Raw genomic sequence first — 21,041 nt, forward strand, 5'->3', positions numbered from 1 at the left:
TTGAACCCAATTTTACGGTCCAAGTGAACAAATTAAGTATGGCTGCTTGAGCACCATTTATATCAAAAGTATTCTTGTAAATGTGTACTGTGTGTCCATTACACAAGTTACTTATTGAAACAGCTAACGCTATTGTTAAAGGATTCTTTAATTTCAAGTAAGTAATGTTGAAATCTTAAATTGAATCTAGCATCTCGTCCTGCTGGCGAAACCAACTGAAAAACGTTTGTTTCTGTAGCAATGAATGATTTCTTTGAAGATCATAATTTAGATATGATTCCAGTAAAATCATTTAGTCTATTTCTAAGACTGCTTTTCTTTTTTGTGCTCAAAGAAGCTAAGAATCTTCACCGGTAATTAAATCGCAATCACTATCTCAAATCTTGTAAATTCCTCAAAACAAGGCAATGGTGTAGATCTTGTTAGTAAAAATAATAATACAGTGGTCACCATCGAGCATGAAGATTTAGAGGCAGCTAACAACACGCAACATGATAACATTACAGTTAATGCTACCGTCATTATTCCTACTGCGTTGAAATAAGTCGTTAACTTCGAAAGTATATTGATTTGATTTTAATTCGCCTACAAGTAGTGGATGAAAGCTGTAATTACACTAGACAAGGTTCAGACGTTCCAATTCACATACAATTTGCGAGGTGATTAATTGCATGGATCGAACCAATTCCGTTGGCTCAATTAATTATACGATGAAGTATAAATTTACACCGATATCATCAGTGATCACTTGCCTGCATCCATCGCTGGAAGTTTGCATGCTATCTAAACCGGAACCACTAAAGAGATGGACAGCCTCTAGACTTTCTTCAGATAAAAAGATACAATCGCACTGCTTATTAAAGTAGAAAAAAATATTGTGAATAGTCTCGGAACCAAAACCAAATCACATTAAAATTACAGCAAGATAACAAACTGTAATCAAAAATCTCGTCACTAGACACGAGAGATCAAATAAAAAATTCCGAAACCTATCAAAACTAAACAAGAGAATTGAATTAAATCAATTTGGTCAATAAAAAGGTCTGGTAAGAGAATTTCTTGCTCCACATTCATTCAATTGATATCAATAAGTAGATGAATTAATTCTTAACGAGCATCGAGAAATTACTGGGGAGTGACCCCGAGGCCCCAATGATGCGATTAAGGCCATTCAATGTATTCATACACCTTCGTCTTGGTACACCACATTAGGCTGATGATGCATGCTTTCTAGTTTTATTATATTAACTTCTAAAGTAGCAACGTCTTTCCAAGTTAAACGTAAGTTAATATAAAATATTTCTGACAGGTTTATTCTTTCGTTCTTCTGTTTATCTTTGTTTCAAAAGACAGTGTGCGCATAACTACCTTTACACATTAATTGTAATTTCAGCTTCTTTAAGTAATAAACTTTAATTACTTACACAAAAGATTTATGTTCTTTTTGATATCTTTCAAGATGAGAACCTTTAATCAGTATTAAATTAACAGAAAGAAGCTATGAAGCCATTTAAAATCTAGTAGTCTTCTCTTTAAACTGATCAGAGAAAAATATTTTAGAATTGATTAACAATAATGTTTTTTTAAACTTGCAGTATACCACTTAACCAATACAGGTACCACTGTTGTACAGAAATAAATTGTACAATAATTTTCAAGCTCCTTTTAAAGCAATTGAGACAAAAAATGAAGATTATGATGTACTCGTAAATAATGTCAAAAAGGGAAACGTAATAAAGGCCCAAATAAGGCTAGCACACAGTTACACAAACAAACAATAAAATAAACCACGTTTGGAAATTAAATGTTTGCTTGCAGTTAAGCCAGCTGTGTTAGCAATGTGGGAGGTATCATTACAAAGCTATCTCTCTATCTTACAGAAAAGAAAAACGAAACAGAGCTAAAAAATATGCAGATGAAAGGAAGACAAAATAACAAGAAAAATACTACAATTAACCTGAAATATAATGAGCCTAATGCATCAATAGAAACACAAGTTAAAAAATACTTAGTAGATCGTCAACTTAAAATCACTATTCACAACAAACCAAATCCCTATAATTTAAACACACAAGCATGATTCACTTGACCTTTCAATATCAGAGAAAAGGATCATAATATAACAAAAAGAGTTTAACAATATTCCAATTGTGGTTCAACTGCACACCGTTAAGATCACAGCAGGTTTCTAAGACGCCCAAAATATCAAAATCATTTAAAAACTGTGTCAGAAACCGACCCAAATCTTGTGAACAATACTGGTCATTTTTTTGCTCAGTCGATTGCAGCTCCGAAATTTTTTGAATAGGATATCGATCCTTATTGATCGGATGTAACGGATTTTTTGTCTAATATTATGATAGACAGATCTCTTGGATCATTATTAAGTTTATTATTGTTAAGTGATGATGTTTTCTTGTGGTTTGTTAAATGGTCAGTTTTTTATCTTCTGTACTGTCTTCAGTACTTTATTTCCTGTTCTTTATCTTTCCTTCTGAATGGGTCACTATGTGCTTCATGTTCTCGCAAATAAATGTCTTTACTTTCATTTATTTCTTTCCTACAACCTACCTCAGCCTATTCTGTCTAAATATTTTATATACTATAAGAGTGATAGCGCCATCCCAACAGTAATTGACTTCCACATATATATTAAAAGTACTTCATTAAAGGACCAATTAAGAGTTCAAAAAATAAACTAAAATCTCTTAAAGAAGTACAGAGAAATTTTTCACACGCCAAAACTAGTTTTTACCTTTTTACGATTTAAAGCTTCCATTAATAAACTTAAGATCGTAAGCTAAGATTAGTTCTTAAACACTTGCTATTTCAAAGTCTGGATGACTTTGCTCTAAGAGCACACTGCAAACTTTTAGTCGGCCGATAGTTCGTTTGGACTCATAAATCAGTAAAAAGATGAATGGTAGTATGCACATTTCAATGGTCAGTTATTTAGCCAGTATCTAGAAAACTTTGATTTTAACCAAAATATTCTTAAAACGAAAAATTGAAAACCATCAGGTCAAGTGTCGACCGAATGTTTAGTCTGCAGTACCAAAGTCTAGACATCTTTGCTCTAAAAGTGATATTTCTAGTTCCAACGAGTAGTTAGATGAGTTTTTTACGACTTCCTTACTGCGAGCATCATCTGCTGGCTATGACTGCGTTTGGAAACCAGATTCTAGTAGTAATGAGTGACGGGCTATAAATTAATAAACCCATTCATCAGGAACGCGGTTCGTGCAAATCCTGGAAGCGATTCCTTGTCAGAACCGAACAAGAATGGCTTCTAACATGGATGTTACAAATGGAATTCACTGGATATGTCTTTTTACTTAATAACACGAGACTTGTTTCTGTGTGTATGTAAGAATTCAAAATCTATGTGGACTTTTACTTGCCTTGGCTTCTAATTAGATTAATAATTTCACACTGGCGCAGCTTTACCTATATGTGTGATGTGAGAAGCATTTTCTAGGCAACCAAAAGCTTGATATTTCTTCAGTTTACATTGACGTCTTTTTGTAGGCTGGTTCTTGTATCGAAAATTCTTATCTTCACAAATATTTCTAAGTCAACCACTGTCTCTTTTTTCAACCACAATTAATACCTCATAAACCTACACTATCCTTTCATCAAATTCTTGATATTTTTTTTCTCGGCATTCCCAGACCAGTGGTGCCATCATCAAATCAACCGCACGCTTATTATATTGTTTCTAATGCTGAAATTGCCGTGTCTGGCCGCACAGAGATACCGTAAGCAGTCTACGGCTAGAGTAATGCCCATAAATGATTTGTTACCAATAAACCACGGTTTGTACTCATAAATTATGAAGGATCGATGGTGTGAATGATTGGGAAGCTATCGGTGTGAATAAAGATGTAGTGGGTGATAGAGATGCTTGCTTGGATTAAGCAATGGAAAAGTATATAGTGTATGGTAGGTATAAGTTTTTAATTTGAAAGATTTTAATGGCAAATAAGACAATGATCTTGCACATAGATTTGTCACTAGGCTTTTGCATCATACATACAATGTTGAAACGTGAATGAATGTTTCTTACGTATCTGCATCGCTTTATTAAAAATTTAATTACCAAAGTCACATTACAAGATGATAATGGAATTCCAAAGAAAGACCATCTATTTGGACTTATGTGATCAACCGCTTCTTTGAATATTTTGTAGCAATGAACCATTAATTAATTTAGAACGTCTTTGTTAATTTCGATCTCTTTGTCACGTGCATTGCTTACTTTTAAAGGCTCCGACTTATTAGTTTTTCCAAGTCACTGAGATTCTTTTGATATAACTATAAAGTCAATTCCTAACTTTGTGCAATCAACATAAAGAAAATAGCAGCGGACTTAGCGTAATCCATATTCAAATTCAAATGTTTAAAATAAAAATAAAGCTGCCAGCTTTAAAAATAAACTTAGCTTCAGACCTCGTTTTGCGTTAATAACTTTTTTTAATGGCTCGTCTTAGACGACAGTATTCAATGGGCATCATAGATTATCCATGGCTTTCCATGAATACCAATGTGGGTAATGAGCACTACAGAACTCGTTTGAGATTTAAAAAATAGGCCTTTTAAAACTAAGGCTAACTAGACTAAGATTCATTGGTTACTTTTTTTATTTGGTGCGTTTATTTTTGTCTGTGTGAAAGTATGTATAGAGTTGCGATAGTTTGAACTTAATTGAATTATTCTTTTTAATTCTATTTCTTTTTTAAGTTTAAGATCGGCAACATGAATGAGCTTTACCTACTTAATTTTTAACATGTCGCTTTGTTGTATTACTAGTTTAATACCTTTTATTTTCTTTCAAAATAAACTTTTTTGAGATTAACTTACTTATGTGTAAAAAATACCACTGTTAATTTAAAGCTTCAAGTGTTTCTTTTTTTTTTCAAATTATTTCTGTCATTTTTATCATTTAATTTTTAATTACACCGTAAATTAATTTTTCCTTCATCCTTAATCTAAAAAAAAAATACAAACATTACAAACTTACTCAAAATAATTCCCAATACACGCTTGAACACACAAACACAGGCAAGTTCCAGCGAAATTCAAATTTGGAACGCTCAAACGCGATCGGAACTAGAAAGGGCGTGAACACAAGCGGTTCCCTCCGCGGACGCCTCGCGACTGAGTCCGTGGTCGCTTCACCACAAGCTAATATATCTCGTATACTAGTTTTCATCGTCTTTCACTGGTTTAGCTTCGAGTCGACGGCCACCACTTTCTGGGTTAATGAGGAGCCTGACGGAGCCCGCGCTCGCCCGTTTTCTACGTTTTCGAATACGCGTCGGGTGCCGAGTGGTTTTCGAACTGCTGCGTTGCTATGCGCTCCTGGTACATCATCGATTGATTATTTTTTTTTATAAGAAAAATAAACTTGAAATATAAAAAAAAAAAACTTGAGATGCTCACTGTACTTTTTTCATACGTTTTTGGAGTTTATTATTTCATCAGTTTAACTTTTCATCATCATCATCATCATTTCCCATTAATTGCCAAATGGACCAATTGGAAGCGGCCGGCAAGAATTCACAAAGACGATGAATATTATGGGTCATGTAATAAACACGAAAGGATTCATGGGAAACAAATTCGACTTTCAACTGCAGGCAAAGTCAAAAACTGCACGAATTTAACAGGCTTTCAAACTTTCAAATGAGATGGACAAACGATCTCAGAATAACAAACACAGAATTAACTGTAATGATCCATAATACTTAGCTTAGATAAATACTTACCAATGTCTTACAGTCCTTAGTAATATATCTATCTGACACTAGCCGTGTCCCCGCGGTTTCACCCGCTTCCGCGGGAGCTACTGCCCACACCGGGATAAAATATAGACTATGTTACTCGCAGATAATATAGCTTTCTAATGGTGAAAGAATATTTAAAATCGGTCCAGTAGTTTTTGAGTTTATCCATTACAACCAAATAAACAAAGTTTTCCTCTTTATAATATTAGTATAGACTAGCTTCCTATAGCGACTTCGTCCGTCAATGACAAAAAACACCGATTTTGAAATATTCTTCTTCATTGGTGCTCTGCTCCTATTGGTCTTAGCGTGATGACATATATGGCCTTCCTCGATAAATAGGCTATGTCTAGTGAACTGTCTGTTTGTGATGAAATTTTACAACACTGCTACGAATTTCCTTACCTTGATAACGTTAATGAGTATTTTAAAGCCATAAGTAATTTTGAACTCTTAGCATTACGAGAGGTTTTTAAACTTTCGCGATTTGGACACATATTTATAATCGATGGGTACTTAAAAACTACTTACTTAACTTACTTAGGTACTTCCTGAAAAAGCTGATTTTAGAATGTACTATAGTAATAGATTCCTCAATGTACCTATCTACCTACCTACAGGTGAAAAATATGGAAAGTAGTTGGGATTTTGATAAGTAAGGTCAAGAATAAAGTTTATTACTTCTCTCTGGAATCGAAACGGGTAAATCCCAGTCTAATAAGGTCGACCTCTTCACTTGAGTCAGTTTTTTTCCTGTAACATAAACATTCTACATTTATAACATTGTTAGTTGCAACTTGCACTATATTTTTTTCAAGTTTATAACTAAAGTCAAACTTATTTTCTTTCAGTATGATACATTCTACAAGAAATATTAATCTCATATAGCAACCAATAACAAATCTCACAATTGCAGACTTTTTATCATCAGGTGATCTTGACTTTCATAATCATTACTTAAAACTTATCAATGATTTTAACCCAACAAAACGTGCTTCGGTTAATTTTATCTCAAGCTCACAGTTTATTATCAAAACCGTTAACAGAATAACTTCTAACAGCTAAGGGATTGTAAACTACACCAATCTGATCCCGTGCCAGTTAAACTTAACCAATTAAAGTTAACCAAACATTACATATCGGGTACCAGGCATGCAGAGACTAAAGGAGCGTTAATAACATTTCACAAGTTGTTTTGTTTTATGTGTGTACTTTGATAAAGGATAGTGTTCTGTTTATTTATGTTGTCCTAGTAGATTGTAAAAAGATTAGTAGGCGTTGTAATTAAAAAATATTATTTTTTAGGCATTAAACATGAAGACAAAATATTTCAGTGTCATAAGGGTGCGTCCACATCTGGCGAATGTGCCGCGAATGCGCAGCTCGCGAGCCGATTGCGAGCTGTCTGCGAGCTGCGCGCGTGCAGTCACTGCGATAGTTTGGTGCTTGTCTTTAGCGCAACTCACGCAAGGCTCGTATAGAGCGCGCGAGCGGCGCGCGATCTGCGCGCAATCAGTTCTCGCCCTTACAGTTCCGTATATTGGCTCAGTACTATCGAAGATGGCAGACGTCGCGCGCCGCCTGCGCGCCGCTCGCGTGCGGCGCTTAGGTCGCGCGCGAGCTGCACATTCGCGGCACATTCGCCAGATGTGGACGCACCCTAAAGGATCGTAAGTTTTTATCGTTTTCAATACTTTTCATCTTGTTTCTATAAATAACTACACTTATATAACTTTTATTAATGCTTGTAGGACCTCTCAAAAGAACAGAATAATTAAAATATTATTTTTAAGTAGTCTATTTTTGACGCTTTTTACGCTGGTTACCTATAGTGATTTTTTTTTGTTTTACTAGGATAGTTTTTTTCTATATTCATTGTAAAAAATATTTGTAAATAACTTCAAAAGTGGTCTCTTGCCTTATGTACTCATGCGTACAAGACTTTACAATGGCTATAGTTTTAATCCTTTTCGGATTAAAATATAGCAGCCATGACAAAGCAAAAAACATGCCTAATATTTGATAACACAAAGCAATAAATATTTTGGGGTTTTTGAAAGCCGCATCTCAACATAGCTTGTTATCAGTTAACAGTTTTCCCAACGGATTTTTTCTCATTTTTTATTGTTTTTATTGTAGTTATAAGTGGTTATTACGTTACAAATTTTGTAATTCACTCGTATAGTACAGTTTTATAATTTTGTCGGTCTTTTGTAGAGTTTGGCGAGCTTTCAAAAGGTTTTGAGAAGCCTAAATACCGAAAAATGTTAAGATTAGTTGATGGCTTCACTTCTTTATGATACATAATATGACATTATGATGTTGATAACACTTTTCGTTAATTTTATTACTTTACGTACCTGTTCTTTTTTAAATAATTGTGGTTCAAAATAACAACGTGATTTCCGTTTTTCGCAGAAGTTCAAATTCACTTCAGCGAACAGCAATCAAACAATGCAACCACTATTTGTAGATTGAAATTCTAACTTGAAACTGATGAAAATTCCCATACCTAGGTACATATATGACCCGAAAAATAAAAACATTCGAATCGAGAACCCCGTCAGAAAAACTAAACCCACAAAATGATATTTCACAAAATTCTGGTTAAATTGTGCTTAAGTTAATCTAATAAATTCCAGCCTCGCCTGCCAGTATTTTACTCATCATACATTATAATGATAGTCATAGACTTGTCAACAGTGAAGCAAAAACGGTTAATCTCCTCAAGTATTCAGAATCTGCAACATACAATTTTCACCATGTAGCTAAGTGTGAACTGTCAGTTTAATAATAATTATGATTAGAAGCTCTTAGGGCTTATACATGTTACTGCGGCATTGCTTAAGGAGGGGACAGAGTTGGGTTTTGTAGTAGAAGTAAAAACTCTTTTTCGTCAGTAAGAGTCTGATGATTCTTTCCGCTGCACTCAGAGCAATTCTAAGTAGAAAAACGAATGCCAGCTGCCAACTGCGACTGCCAACCGCACTTGCCGTGACTGCATTAAATCGGCAGCAGCTCCACTACTTTTGGTTTACATGTATTTACATGAAACCGTTTTGGAACGAAGCGGCAGCAGCAGGTGCAGTCACCCTCAGATATCGACCGATTTCATGCAGTCGCTGCAAGTGCGGTCAGCAGTTGCAGTCAGTAGCCAGCATTCAAAACTCATCTTTAATCAAAAGAGGTATAGTGATTTATTAAAGAAAAACGACAGACATAGCCGAGTGATGTGACAAGTATTAAAGTAGTATTTAGAGATTGTAAAAGCACGTGTATCGTCAGTAAAGAATGAATGGGTTTTTATGATTACACCTGCATTATAACAATAGGTTTCTTAAATACACTAGCTTAAGCTTGCAAATATCTTGTATGCTTTGAATTGTAATTTGTATTATTTAAAGAAACAGGACTTATTCGTCTAATTGAGTGAGCTACAAGTTTAATCACCTACCAAGCCCTAATGTCAGAGTTTTCTCAAATCCCTCTGACAGTCTCTGACGTGGAATTGTAACAACAACCATTAATGTGATAACTTGTGTAAAATACTGACGCTCATCTGGCGTCAGTATTTTCTAACTTACTTTTATACTTTTTTCCAAATATCTAGCTAGCTAGATATAAGTAAAAGGAGCAAATCTTTTTCAAGGAACATAGGAGAGAAAGAACAAAGTCTAAATATTTTGCTTATCACACTACTTGACAAGGCGACATCTTTTATCACAGTTTATTTTTATAATACTACTATGTTTTGTGTGAACAAATAACGTGAATGTATATCATTATGTACATATTTTTATTTATATACTAGTTTTATTTCAATAATTAACATGTTCTTTCTTGTTTCTCTTATTACATTAAGTACTAGCTTCCGCCAGCGGCTTCGCCCGCGTGGTGTGTTGATAAAAAGTAGCCTATGTGTTAATCCAAGATATCACCTATCTACATACCAAATTTCAAACAAATCGGTCCAGCCGTTTTTGCGTCATTGAATAACAAACATACATCCATACATTCTCACAAACTTTCACATTTATAATATAAAAGTAGGATATAATATAAGTAGGATTATAATAAGTAGGATGAATGTAGATGAAAGGAGAGGAAGAGGAAGACCTAAGAAAAGATGGATGGATTGCCTGAAAGATGACATGAATAGAAAGGGAGTGCGTGTCAGTATGACGAGTGACAGGGAAAAATGTAAGCGGAAGTCATATTGCGCCGACCCCAAATAAAATTGGGAACAGGGCCGGAGGAATAATGAGAATATTGAGGAATACTCGTAGTTAAGTAACAGACATGCAAATCGAAGTTCCAAAAGTTGGTAGATAGACTCTTTCGTAAGTCAGAATTATTTCAAATAGGCCTTTTACAGGCTCTTATGAAGAGTCAGTGTTCAACCAATGGAAAAGAACCGACAAAATATGGAAAAGAATCCTCATGAAGCAACAAAAGGGTATCGTGTTTTCTCGATGCTGTGTATATAGAAAAAAAAAACAGAAAGCATCGTAAGCATCATAAGGTCCTTTTAATTTAATACTGTCCTATCCATCCTCCGAGCCTTTTTCCCCACTATGTTGGGGTCGGCTTCAAGTCTAACCGGATGTAGCTGAGTACCAGTGCTTTATAAGGAGCGACTGCACTATCTGACCCCCTCAACCCAGTTACCTGAGCAACCCAATACCCCTTGGTTGGAATTACATACTGCCCCTAACAGGTTTTTTTAAGACTGAAAAAACAGGATAATGATTTGTTTAATAGTCTTAAAACGGTCGGTAAAATAAAGGAACCGGATTTAACTAGACGTAACGTGTCTCGGTTATCAGATCACAGTCGTGGAATAACAAAATGGCTCCTCGAAGATATTTATCGTAGAATCAGCAATTCTAAATCTACTGCTTAGCAATATTGAAAGAAATTGATATGGAAGTGTACCGATGCAGTGAAATGTAGGTTAAATTTATTTATTTATGTAAATAATGACTGTTTTAAAAAGGTGAAGGAAAATATCTCGAGGAAACCTGGACTATAACGTCTGAAATCATAAACTGACACTGAGCAAGCGTGGTAATAACTGTGTGTGTTTTCTCTGTGTGAGAAGACGCGTATGCCCAGCAGTGGGACTATAAAAGGCTGATGATGGTGATGATTTATCTGAAAGTTTATTGGATTCACTGAAATTACAATTAGGGTGTCCGGGTTGAGGTGTAATGTACCCAAATTCATTGACATATTTAGCAATCACTATGACAATCATTGTTTCTCCTCCTGATGTTTGAGCGATGTCAAAAAAATGGAAGTTACGGGTTCCTATCGGAATCCCTAGTGTTTGAGTCCAACTTGGAATAAATTGTCAATTTTAACGGATCCCTATCTGCATCTGTATGTTTGCCTCTTCCTTTCATTCATTTAGCAATAAATAGGAAGTATCGCACCAGAATTTCCATACTAATCTGTACCATAACCTATTTTATGATCGACTCCAGCCACGAATCACGATGGTGCGTAATCATCTTGACAGTCTAATGGCTAATCCACTCTCATTGTGTTTATGTTTGCCTAGTACATCATATCATTATTGCCCAGAAGATAACGAATGATATAACTACAAAAGTATTTTATTTACTAGCCAGTTAGTTGTGTGTCTGGCCAAGAATTGCAAAGGTCCTGGAAACAGGAAAAAATATTTTTTCGTTTTTTTTTCGGTTGTGGTTTTGGTTGAAGTTTTCAAAATGGGAGTGTTGTATCAGATTCTTGGCACGTTTATGAGTGAGTAAAAATATGTCATCATACAATTAATACAAGATAGTAGGATTTTCTACCTAATTGATATCCCTCTGAACCCCAAATACCGAAACATAGAAATAACTATGTTCCATAAACAAACTTCTACGAAACGAAAAGAAATCGAAGATGAAAAGACCTACAAATCGACCCCCTAGAGTGACAACCTCGTGAATGCAAAAATTTAACTTTTCATTAGGAAAGAGTACGTTTGTTTTCGTTAGCGATATTTTATAACAATATTTTAGAAATAAAAATTGTGTGCAAAACTTGCATTTCTGAGACTACCACTATGTGTAAGACGACGATATAGACACATTACATCTATTAGTTTAGCAAGCTCTGCATCTAAAAAGCTTCTACAATAAATTATGTCCTAACATCATAATGCGTATATACAAATGTGATACCTCGTAGATCACTTTCTTCTATTCAGATTAAAGTCACGATACTGCGCTCAATACATTGAGTATCGGGTTTTCCACACATTAATCACATGCACATTTTGTTCTGGCGTACTTGCGTATAGATATAACTTTTATAATGTAATATTTGATTGACAATCAGATCTGTTTGTAAAAAATAATAAATAACCCCATTAATGTAGAAGAACATAAAAGTAAAGTAATTTGAGGACCTATGTAAAGATATTAAAGCCGACACTGATATTGAACATGATGGTTAAAGCTAATGTCAAAATACACATATAGACAGATTTGATTGAATATAATCTGTCGAATATTGAAACTTAATAATCAGGATAAGAGAACGGAATCAATCCTCCCCGGAATCGTTTCTGTATGTTGGAATGAATTGTTTTCCCAACAATTGTTAGACCTATGTATATTCCACTAAAGGTACTGCATTCAAAACAAACATATCTCATACTTACCAAAATTATCTTAACTCAGTACTACAACTTTTGTAGGCCAAAAGGTCTTTGTTTTTCATCATCTGCTTAGCCTTTTTCCCAACTGTGTTGGGGTTGGCTTCCAATGTAAGTGGATGTTTTAGTGTTTTTCAAGGAACGACTTCCTATCCGACCTCCTCAACCCAGTTACCCGGGCAACCCAAAACCCCTTGGCTGTCAAAGATGTTAAATGACAGCCGCAGCTTTACTGTTACAAAGTATACTTTGAATGTGTATTCCCAGACAGTATAAGTACATGCGGTTAGATAAGTAATGCAGATAAATAAATTTTATTGTATCTAAGCATGTGCGTAACACTGATTGTAAAGTTTACAAGCGTGTTTATTTCTCTTCCGTGATAATCTTAAGTTTTCTTCTTATTCTTTATGAAATAGTTAAAAACCAATGCAATATAACAGAAATGTTATTTAGTAAAACTATCTTTTATAATATTACCTTAGACTGCTAAACGTCTAAAAATACTTGTCGGTGCGGTGTCTTACATAACATTAGCTAATTTCCACTTTGCCTAACTGCCTACCATATAATCTTTTCCTTTTCGTCTCAATCCATCCTAAGGTTGTCTGGAAGAGATCGCTTTTAGCGATAAGACCGCCCATTATGTCACCTACTTTAACTAGTTTAAGATCAAAAATGGAAAATTGGTGTACCTAATAAAGAATAATCTATCTATCTATGTCTTAGCTAATTTCCAGCTGTACAGATCACGTTCAATTATATAAAAATAAAAAACTACTTTTGATGTTGGCCAATAATAACTGCGCTGTAGGGTTCCGTACCTCGAAAGGAAAAAACGGAACCCTTATAGGATCACTTTGTTGTCCGTCTGTCTGTCTGTCTGTCTGTCTGTCTGTCTGTCTGTCAAGACCCCTTATCTTAAGAACGCGTGGACGTATCAAGCTGAAATTCACATGAAATACTCGAGTCTATTGCCCCTTTAAGCTGTGAAAATATCAAACTTCTAAGCCAAGCCAATCAAAAGATACAACCGATTATGTCGATATTTTCAACAAATTTTCGACACTCGCAAAGGAATCAAAACCTACAGGGTACTTCCCGTAAACTCAGAATCTTGAAATTTGGCATGAAGCATTGTCATATAATGCAAATATAGGAAAAATTGCGAAAATCACATTTTTTTAGTTAAATAATATAATAAAAATATTTTAATAAAATGAAACTTACTACCTTATTTCTCACGAACGAATAAAGGTACCAAATTGAAATTTATACCAAATACCTAGGTCTATTGTCCCTTTAAGCAATGAAAAAATCAAACTTCTAAGTTATAGCGATCAAAAGATACAGCAGTTTTACCGACACCTTAGACGAATTTCCGTCACACGCTAGGGAATCAAAACCTACAGGGTACTTCCCGTAAACTCAGAATCTTGAAATTTGGCATGAAGCATTGTTATATAATGCAAATATAGGAAAAATTGCGAAAATCACATTTTTTTAGTTAAATAATATAATAAAAATATTTTAATAAAATGAAACTTACTACCTTATTTCTCACGAACGAATAAAGGTACCAAATTGAAATTTATACCAAATACCTAGGTCTATTGTCCCTTTAAGCAATGAAAAAATCAAACTTTTAAGTTATAGCGATCAAAAGATACAGCAGTTTTACCGACACCTTAGACGAATTTCCGTCACACGCTAGGGAATCAAAACCTACAGGGTACTTCCCGTAAACTCAGAATCTTGAAATTTGGCATGAAGCATTGTTATATAATGCAAATATAGGAAAAATTGCGAAAATCACATTTTTTTAGTTAAATAATATAATAAAAATATTTTAATAAAATGAAACTTACTACCTTATTTCTCACGAACGAATAAAGGTACCAAATTGAAATTTATACCAAATACCTAGGTCTATTGTCCCTTTAAGCAATGAAAAAATCAAACTTCTAAGTTAAAGCGATCAAAAGATACAGCAGTTTTACCCACACCTTAGACGAATTTCCGTCACACGCTAGGGAATCAAAACCTACAAGGTACTTCCCGTGAACTCAGAATCTTGAAATTCGGCACGAAGCAACGTTATATAGTACAGATAAAGGAAAAATTGCGAAAATGATAAATTTGAAGTTACATAAAATATTAAAATATTATTTTTGCTTACATGACATAAAATATTTTTTTAATGATTATAAACTTACTACCTACCCTTTTTCACATGAACGCGTAGAGATATTAAAGTTTTGAATAAAAAGTGAAATTCATATCAAACACTTCTTAAATATAATTGCCTCTAAACTGTGAAAAATTTTAAATCATTCAAAGGTCATAAGGCACCTTAGTATGGAAACCATACCCACGGCGGACACGACCGAAATATAGCACAGTATAATGATATAAGGCTCTGATTTACTATGGCATTAGTCGTATCAATGTCAACCATGGGAATCTAGAGCAAATCAGGTGTAAACATCAAATATTTTCCTCATTTCAATGGGGAATTTAAGCGACCACGTTTGACGGATTTGAGAAATCATTTCTTTGTAGTGAAAGAGTATATTCACCGTTTATTTCCATTGTCATCAGGTCAGGATCTGATGATGGAAATCCTGAGAAATCGAGGGCAACTATCAGAAATTGTAGGCATGCATAGGATTAAAACTTGATTCGCAGATGTATGTCTGGTGATATTATCAAACAGTGAAGGTTTAGAGCTTACCTGATGATGGAGACGTGAGAAAGTCGAGAGAACTCCTTAACGGTATGTTTTAGTTACGTCGTGTTTGGGCTTATATTATTCGTATTGACGAGAACTTTTCACAAAAGTTAAAAATAAAAACTTTTAACAAAAAAAAAAACAACTTCTAAAAACAACAAGAAAACTGTTTATATGCATCGGTCTAGATCTCGGTGGTAAATATAGATGTATCCTCTAGACACCGACTTCTAGACCGATGCACCTAACATCTTTTTAATTTCTTTCTTGCTTTTGTTTTCTTGTTGCTTTTTTATATGTTTGAAGTTGGATTTGTTTGTAAAATGCTACAAAATAAAATAAAGCCGACTTTATAACACAAAGAAAGGGACAGAATTACACTTTTGACAGAATTACGATTTTGTCAAGCCTCTAGAAACGTAAAGCCATCAGCCCCGAATCCTACTCTCTAGAAGTCGTTGTTACAATTCGACAGCTACGAGTCGTCAGGCGGTTTCGAAAAAAACCTGAAACTGGGGCTCGTTAGGTGATTAATCCCTCAAAAATAAAAGATCCCATTCCTGCAATGGCTGCTTTAAGGCGAGGAAGTGGTCAACAATAATTCCATAACCGGCACGCGCATCTAAGGCGCCAAAAGGGGTCGGAGCGTCTGAGCGGGGCGAGGATAACAATACGCGCGCTAGCTTATAACTAAAAGTCGTAAGCGACAAAATGGTTTTGTAATTTTAATATTTAGAAATGATAATTTAATAAAAATTCCTACTACCATTTTAAAGAGTATGTATATACTCAACTACTAAAAAAGTTAAGAGGCTTAAATCGGTCCCGTTTGCCCATAATATGTGAATCTCTTTTTAAAAAGAGGTATGTTTGATATATTTTTCTCTGTTATAAAAGTTACCTAATCATGTTTCTACAACTAACAAAATAAGGCTTATATCATGAACTTTCAGGTAACCAAGTTGTATTTTGATCCGTTTTGTATTTACTGAGAAAAATTGACATCCTTGGCGCCAAAAATTCCAATTCGTCCTCTTAACCCAAGTTAGTAGTGAATTCTCATCACCTAAAATAAAATAAGCTCCAACACAAGGTTACGTTATAAATTGTAAAGGAGTTCCCATAACTATATCTGATCTTTGCTATCGATCCCACAATGGCAGTCAAACCTATCTATGTGGAAAGTCTTCGCCAATACCAATAAAATAAGCCCAAGCACGTGGTAATTGCAACATACCGTTCGGGAGTTCCCTTGACTCTCTGCAGTCTCTATAATCAAATCAGCTCCAAACCTTCACCGTTTACCAGTACCCTCAAAAATACACTCACATGTCTGGTTATGACTCGATGCGTGCCTACAATATTCAAGAGCTGACCTCGATTTCTCTGGGTTTCCAGATTCTCAGAAGATCCTGGTCATCCGAATTGGCATCTTCCTTCTTTATGAAAAGTCTTTAACAATAAAAACTAGCATTGCAACCTGTACAACCCTCTGAAACTGCTTGTCTTTTATATTTTTCGAACGATCGTGGACATTCGTCTCCATGGAATTTTAATAAAATATTTATATTCAAAGAAACGTCATACCATTCTCCACGATTTAAAACTACTTTGATTCATGTCCGCCACTTTTTACAAAGCGGGTCAGATATGCCCAATGACCTTTAAGACATAATTAGTTATTTTCAATCAGATTTCTGAATGATGACTATAAAATGTTGTATATAAATAACTTTAATAAAATAACTTTTACAAGGTACTGGCCTACTATTTTAGTTATATTATAAAATAAAAAATATTAACTATTTTAACTCTCACGAAATTACCATAACTATGATTGTTCTAAAATGAACGGTTGTCGCGAGACTCACTTTTTATCAGGATTTGTACGGAACCCTCGGTGCGCGAGTCCGACTCGCACTTGGCCGGTTTTTTATTCATCATCATGATCAGAGCCTTTTTTCCCACCAACATGTCACTCAAAACCAAACTTCCTTCCACAGTAAGCACCATGGGTGTGAACATGGGCGTAGTCTTCGCATGGCCAGCCTTCACCATAACCTTATTCCAATCTCAGAACACCACGTTATCAAGGCCTATGACGGACACAGAAATATCATTGCTTGGCAGCTTGTCTTCGATAGGAGCGCTGATCAGCACGCCAACGGCTGGCTATATGCTGGAGAAGTTGGGCAGAAAGTATTGCTCCGTTATGAATTCTTTGGGGTTGCTTGTAAGTATATTTTTACCTTATCTATTACCACTAGGTGACAATAGTGTCATAATCATCACTTGCGTACTTAATGGTATAAATAAAATAAAGTAAATGCTGAAACTAAAAGCCTTATTATGGTGACACAAAGCCTGTTTGGTTAAATTGTCTTTTTTGTCTATCCTTAACGATCAACTGTTTGTTTTCTTAATTTCGATTGGCGATTGAAAATAAACATTTCCTGCTTTGGTGTATTAAAATCCAATATTAGTTTGAACTGAATGCTTTAATTATTTAAATTTATCTACCAACAGAGTTACTTCCTAAAAACCCTTACGACATTCAAGTCATGTTACTTACAACTTAGCAATATGTTTATTTGTCCACAGCTCGTCTGGGTCATATTAGCCTGCACGAAAAACGTAGAAACAGTCCTAGCCGCCGTCTTCCTCTCTGGCATAGCCAGTTCTGTGTTCCTGGTAGCCACGGTCTACATCAGCGAGATCTGCCAAGACTCCATCAGAGGCAGCATGACGGCTTGTAACATGATCTCCTATGGTTTGGGCATGCTGCTCTCCTATTTACTAGGAGGCATCTTGGAGTACCATGTCATGTTATACGTCGGGGTTACGATGGGAGCTCTGGGGACTTGCTTGCTGTTTGTGCTGAAGGAAACCCCGATACATTTGATGAGTAAAGGGAAGGAAAAGGTGAATATATGTTTTGAGTATTATTAATTTGGTTTATGGAGTTGATCATGCACGTAGATAGATATATAAAGAGACTGCGAAAAAGAAGATGTAGGTGTGTAAAAGACGATGATAATGGCTGGAAAGAATGACAGAACAGTACGGAAGCAGAATACATGCTGCGCCGACCACATAATTGGGATAGGAGGAGGATGCTGATCATTGGTATACATATTTATAAAAAACTTATTTTCATTATCTTTTTAGGAAGCAGCAGAGTCGTTAGCTTTCTACAGAATGTGGAAATTAGACTCAAAAGAGCTTTTAGAAGAAATAAACAACATGAAGCGAGCTTTGAACCCAGACCTTAGTGGTGAGTGCAAAAGTCCAGACCACTTGCATAATTATAAAGTTCTATTTATTTGGTCCTGAAGTTTTCTATAAGACTCGATGTTACAAAAGTATTAAGCTTTCATTTTATGGAAAATTGATTGTAAACAATATTTAACTTTTTTATATATTTTTTTCTAAAGATGACACGCCAGAGGAAGAGAAATTACAACCTGAAATGAAATCTGCTGAAAAATTATCACTATGGCAGTTTATTAGTAAGTATTCATTTCTTTCACGATGTTTTGACTGTAGCGCTATAAAATTATCTTCTCTTCATCTACTAAAATCCTATTTCCCTTTCCACAGAAAAATCAAAGTCTTCTCGGCGAGCATTCTTCGTGAGCTTAGTAGTAATGACAGCAGCCATCTTCCAAGGATTAATCGTAGTACAAATGTATGCTGAACCTCTGTTCGTGGAAGCAGTGCCCACTGCCTCTCCATCATTGTGCAGCGTCATGTTGGCAGTAGCTACGGTAGTAGCTGGCATCGTTGCTGCATACCTCACTGACCGGCTTGGGAGACGGGTGAGGCTCTTTTGTTTTATGTGCTCCTGGTACTTACCTGTTGGGAAAGAAATATAGAAAGATAAAAAAGCGTATTATATTTTTCTAAGAATTTGTAGCGTATAATAAATGTTAAAGTTGAATGAGACAGGGCAATAAATAAACTTTGATTGACAAAAATAACATCTTGTGGCCTCAAGCGTGCCTCAAGCTTATAAAGTTTTTAGGCAAAAGGGTCAGTGTTATTTCCTCAAAATAACACTGACATACATACACGTACGTACTTAAATTATAGCTCTCCGTACTCTACACAAACTACGTAAGGGTTGAACTTCTTAGTACCTACTATTCCCGTGGTTCTTACTACCTTGACCCTGTTCCCAATTTTATTTGGGGTCATCGTAATATGTCTTCCGCTACAATTTTTGCCTGTCACTTGTACTCACTCGCTTCCTATTCATGTCATCTTTCAGGCATAAATGTTCTCTATATATTTATTTTATTTTTTCTTCCTTTCAGCCCCTCATGATCTACGCATCCCTAGGCAGCGGCATCAGCTGCGTGCTACTAGGAACGCAGATGCAATTCCACTGGGGTCCCAGTTGGGTGGCAGCAGTGTTTATGTACCTGTTCGCTATAATGTACACTTGTGGAGCCGGGACTGTACCTTTTGTGTTACTAGCTGAATTGTTTTTGCCTGAGGTGAGTAATTAAATAAAAAAAGGTACAATAAAGAAAAGCATGCCAAGCACATTTGGAGTCGCTAATAATGTCAAAAACTTTATTACAAAATACACCGACTTCTAATCTATAATATAACTAAACATTCTCCTAAGTCTGAAATATACTATGCTGAAAACCACATCAAAATCGGTTCGGCCTAACGAGTAATACGAGGATAAACTGAGAATGTCCTTTTTTGAATTCGCTTAAAAATATATAACTTAGTATATCTTTACTGATGCAAAATTCCGTAGGCGTTAACCGTTATATTGAAGGTTCATTCTTAACCAACGAATCATTACCGTAAAAAATACCAAAGCTTTTCCCTTTATACATGAAGTCGTCTGATTCTAATGTTTAAAATTTTTCTGCAAAGAACTTTTCACCAGCCACTCATAAGATTCTAACTCCAAAAATTCCTTCTTCCCAGGTAAAAAGCTTATTCTCCATGGTCCTAGTAGAATACGTGTGGCTGTGCAACTTCGTGATCCTATTCATCTTCAACCCGCTGCTGAAGGCGGTCGGCTGGGGCCCAGTGTTCTACATCTTCGCCATCATCTGCTTCCTCAGTTCTAGCTTCTGTGTGTTCTTCTTGCCGGAGACCAAAGGCTTGGATGTTGAGGCCATACAGGTGCTGTTCACTTCGAAGAGAAAGAGTAGGAGTGTTCGGAGTGTATGTTAGGTTAGGGTTAATAAATTATTGGTCATTTTTAAGGATTGTTTGTGTTTTATTTGAGGACTTTTCCAATCATACGTACTGTCAACTTCAGGTCAGTGGTAACAGTTTTATAGTAAAATCGTACTTATTACTATTGAGTTAAGGTGCATGACAGTTACCACTGATGTGCAGTCTACCGTACCTGCAGTTTTCGACATGTAACTATACCACTCTGAAGTTAATAATTTGAAGTGTTTTTGGCTCGTACATTTTGACCACAGTCACTAGTAGCTAACTTCGGATTGGCAAAGATATTTGACAAGAACTAATAAGTAGCTTTAATGTTACACTTTACCGGTAAAACAAGACTGTTTTTTATAAAATACACCGTCGTGATCCTGTTCATCTTCAACCCTCTCCTGAAGGCGGTCGGCTGGGGCCCAGTGTTCTACATCTTCGCTATCATCTGCTTCCTCAGTTCTAGCTTCTGTGTGTTCTTCTTGCCGGAGACCAAAGGCTGGGATGTTGAGGCCATACAGGCGCTGTTCACTTCGAAGAGAAAGAGTAGGAGTGTTCGGAGTGTATGTTAGGTTAGGGTTAATAAATTATCGGTCATTTTTAAGGGTCTTTTGTGTTTTATTTGAGGACCTTTCTTTTCCAATAATAAATACAGTTC

General features: G+C 35.4%; 2 protein-coding genes across 2 annotated transcripts in view; one reads left to right on the forward strand and one right to left on the reverse strand.

Annotated features, from left to right (window-relative positions):
* Nucleotides 1–5,175, reverse strand: part of LOC124641543 (serine protease inhibitor dipetalogastin) — a 63,885-nt gene extending 58,710 nt beyond the window's left edge. The window contains exon 1 of the mRNA XM_047179643.1: nt 5,021–5,175. The gene's annotated coding sequence lies outside the window, so the exon portion shown is untranslated. The remainder of the gene's footprint in view (nt 1–5,020) is intronic.
* Nucleotides 5,176–11,397: 6,222 nt separating this feature from the next.
* Nucleotides 11,398–20,425, forward strand: LOC124641557 (facilitated trehalose transporter Tret1-like). Its single transcript, XM_047179657.1, has 8 exons — nt 11,398–11,555; nt 17,191–17,420; nt 17,789–18,109; nt 18,356–18,461; nt 18,622–18,696; nt 18,788–19,005; nt 19,504–19,686; nt 20,138–20,425. Exons 1-8 carry the CDS (start codon nt 11,519–11,521, stop codon nt 20,387–20,389), a joined length of 1,422 nt encoding a protein of 473 aa, XP_047035613.1. The 5' UTR covers nt 11,398–11,518; the 3' UTR covers nt 20,390–20,425.
* Nucleotides 20,426–21,041: the final 616 nt, after the last annotated feature.

This window comes from Helicoverpa zea, chromosome 22 (assembly GCF_022581195.2).
Source record: "Helicoverpa zea isolate HzStark_Cry1AcR chromosome 22, ilHelZeax1.1, whole genome shotgun sequence".
NCBI classification, from domain to species: Eukaryota; Metazoa; Arthropoda; class Insecta; order Lepidoptera; family Noctuidae; genus Helicoverpa; species Helicoverpa zea.

Excerpts from the sequence above, each read along its gene's own strand:
- LOC124641557 (XM_047179657.1), top strand. The coding sequence starts at position 11,519 with ATGGGAGTGTTGTATCAGATTCTTGGCACGTTTATGA. Across the intron at positions 18,110-18,355 it reads TGAGTAAAGGGAAGGAAAAG|GAAGCAGCAGAGTCGTTAGC; the intron begins GTGAATATATGT and ends TTATCTTTTTAG. Across the intron at positions 19,006-19,503 it reads CTGACCGGCTTGGGAGACGG|CCCCTCATGATCTACGCATC; the intron begins GTGAGGCTCTTT and ends TCTTCCTTTCAG.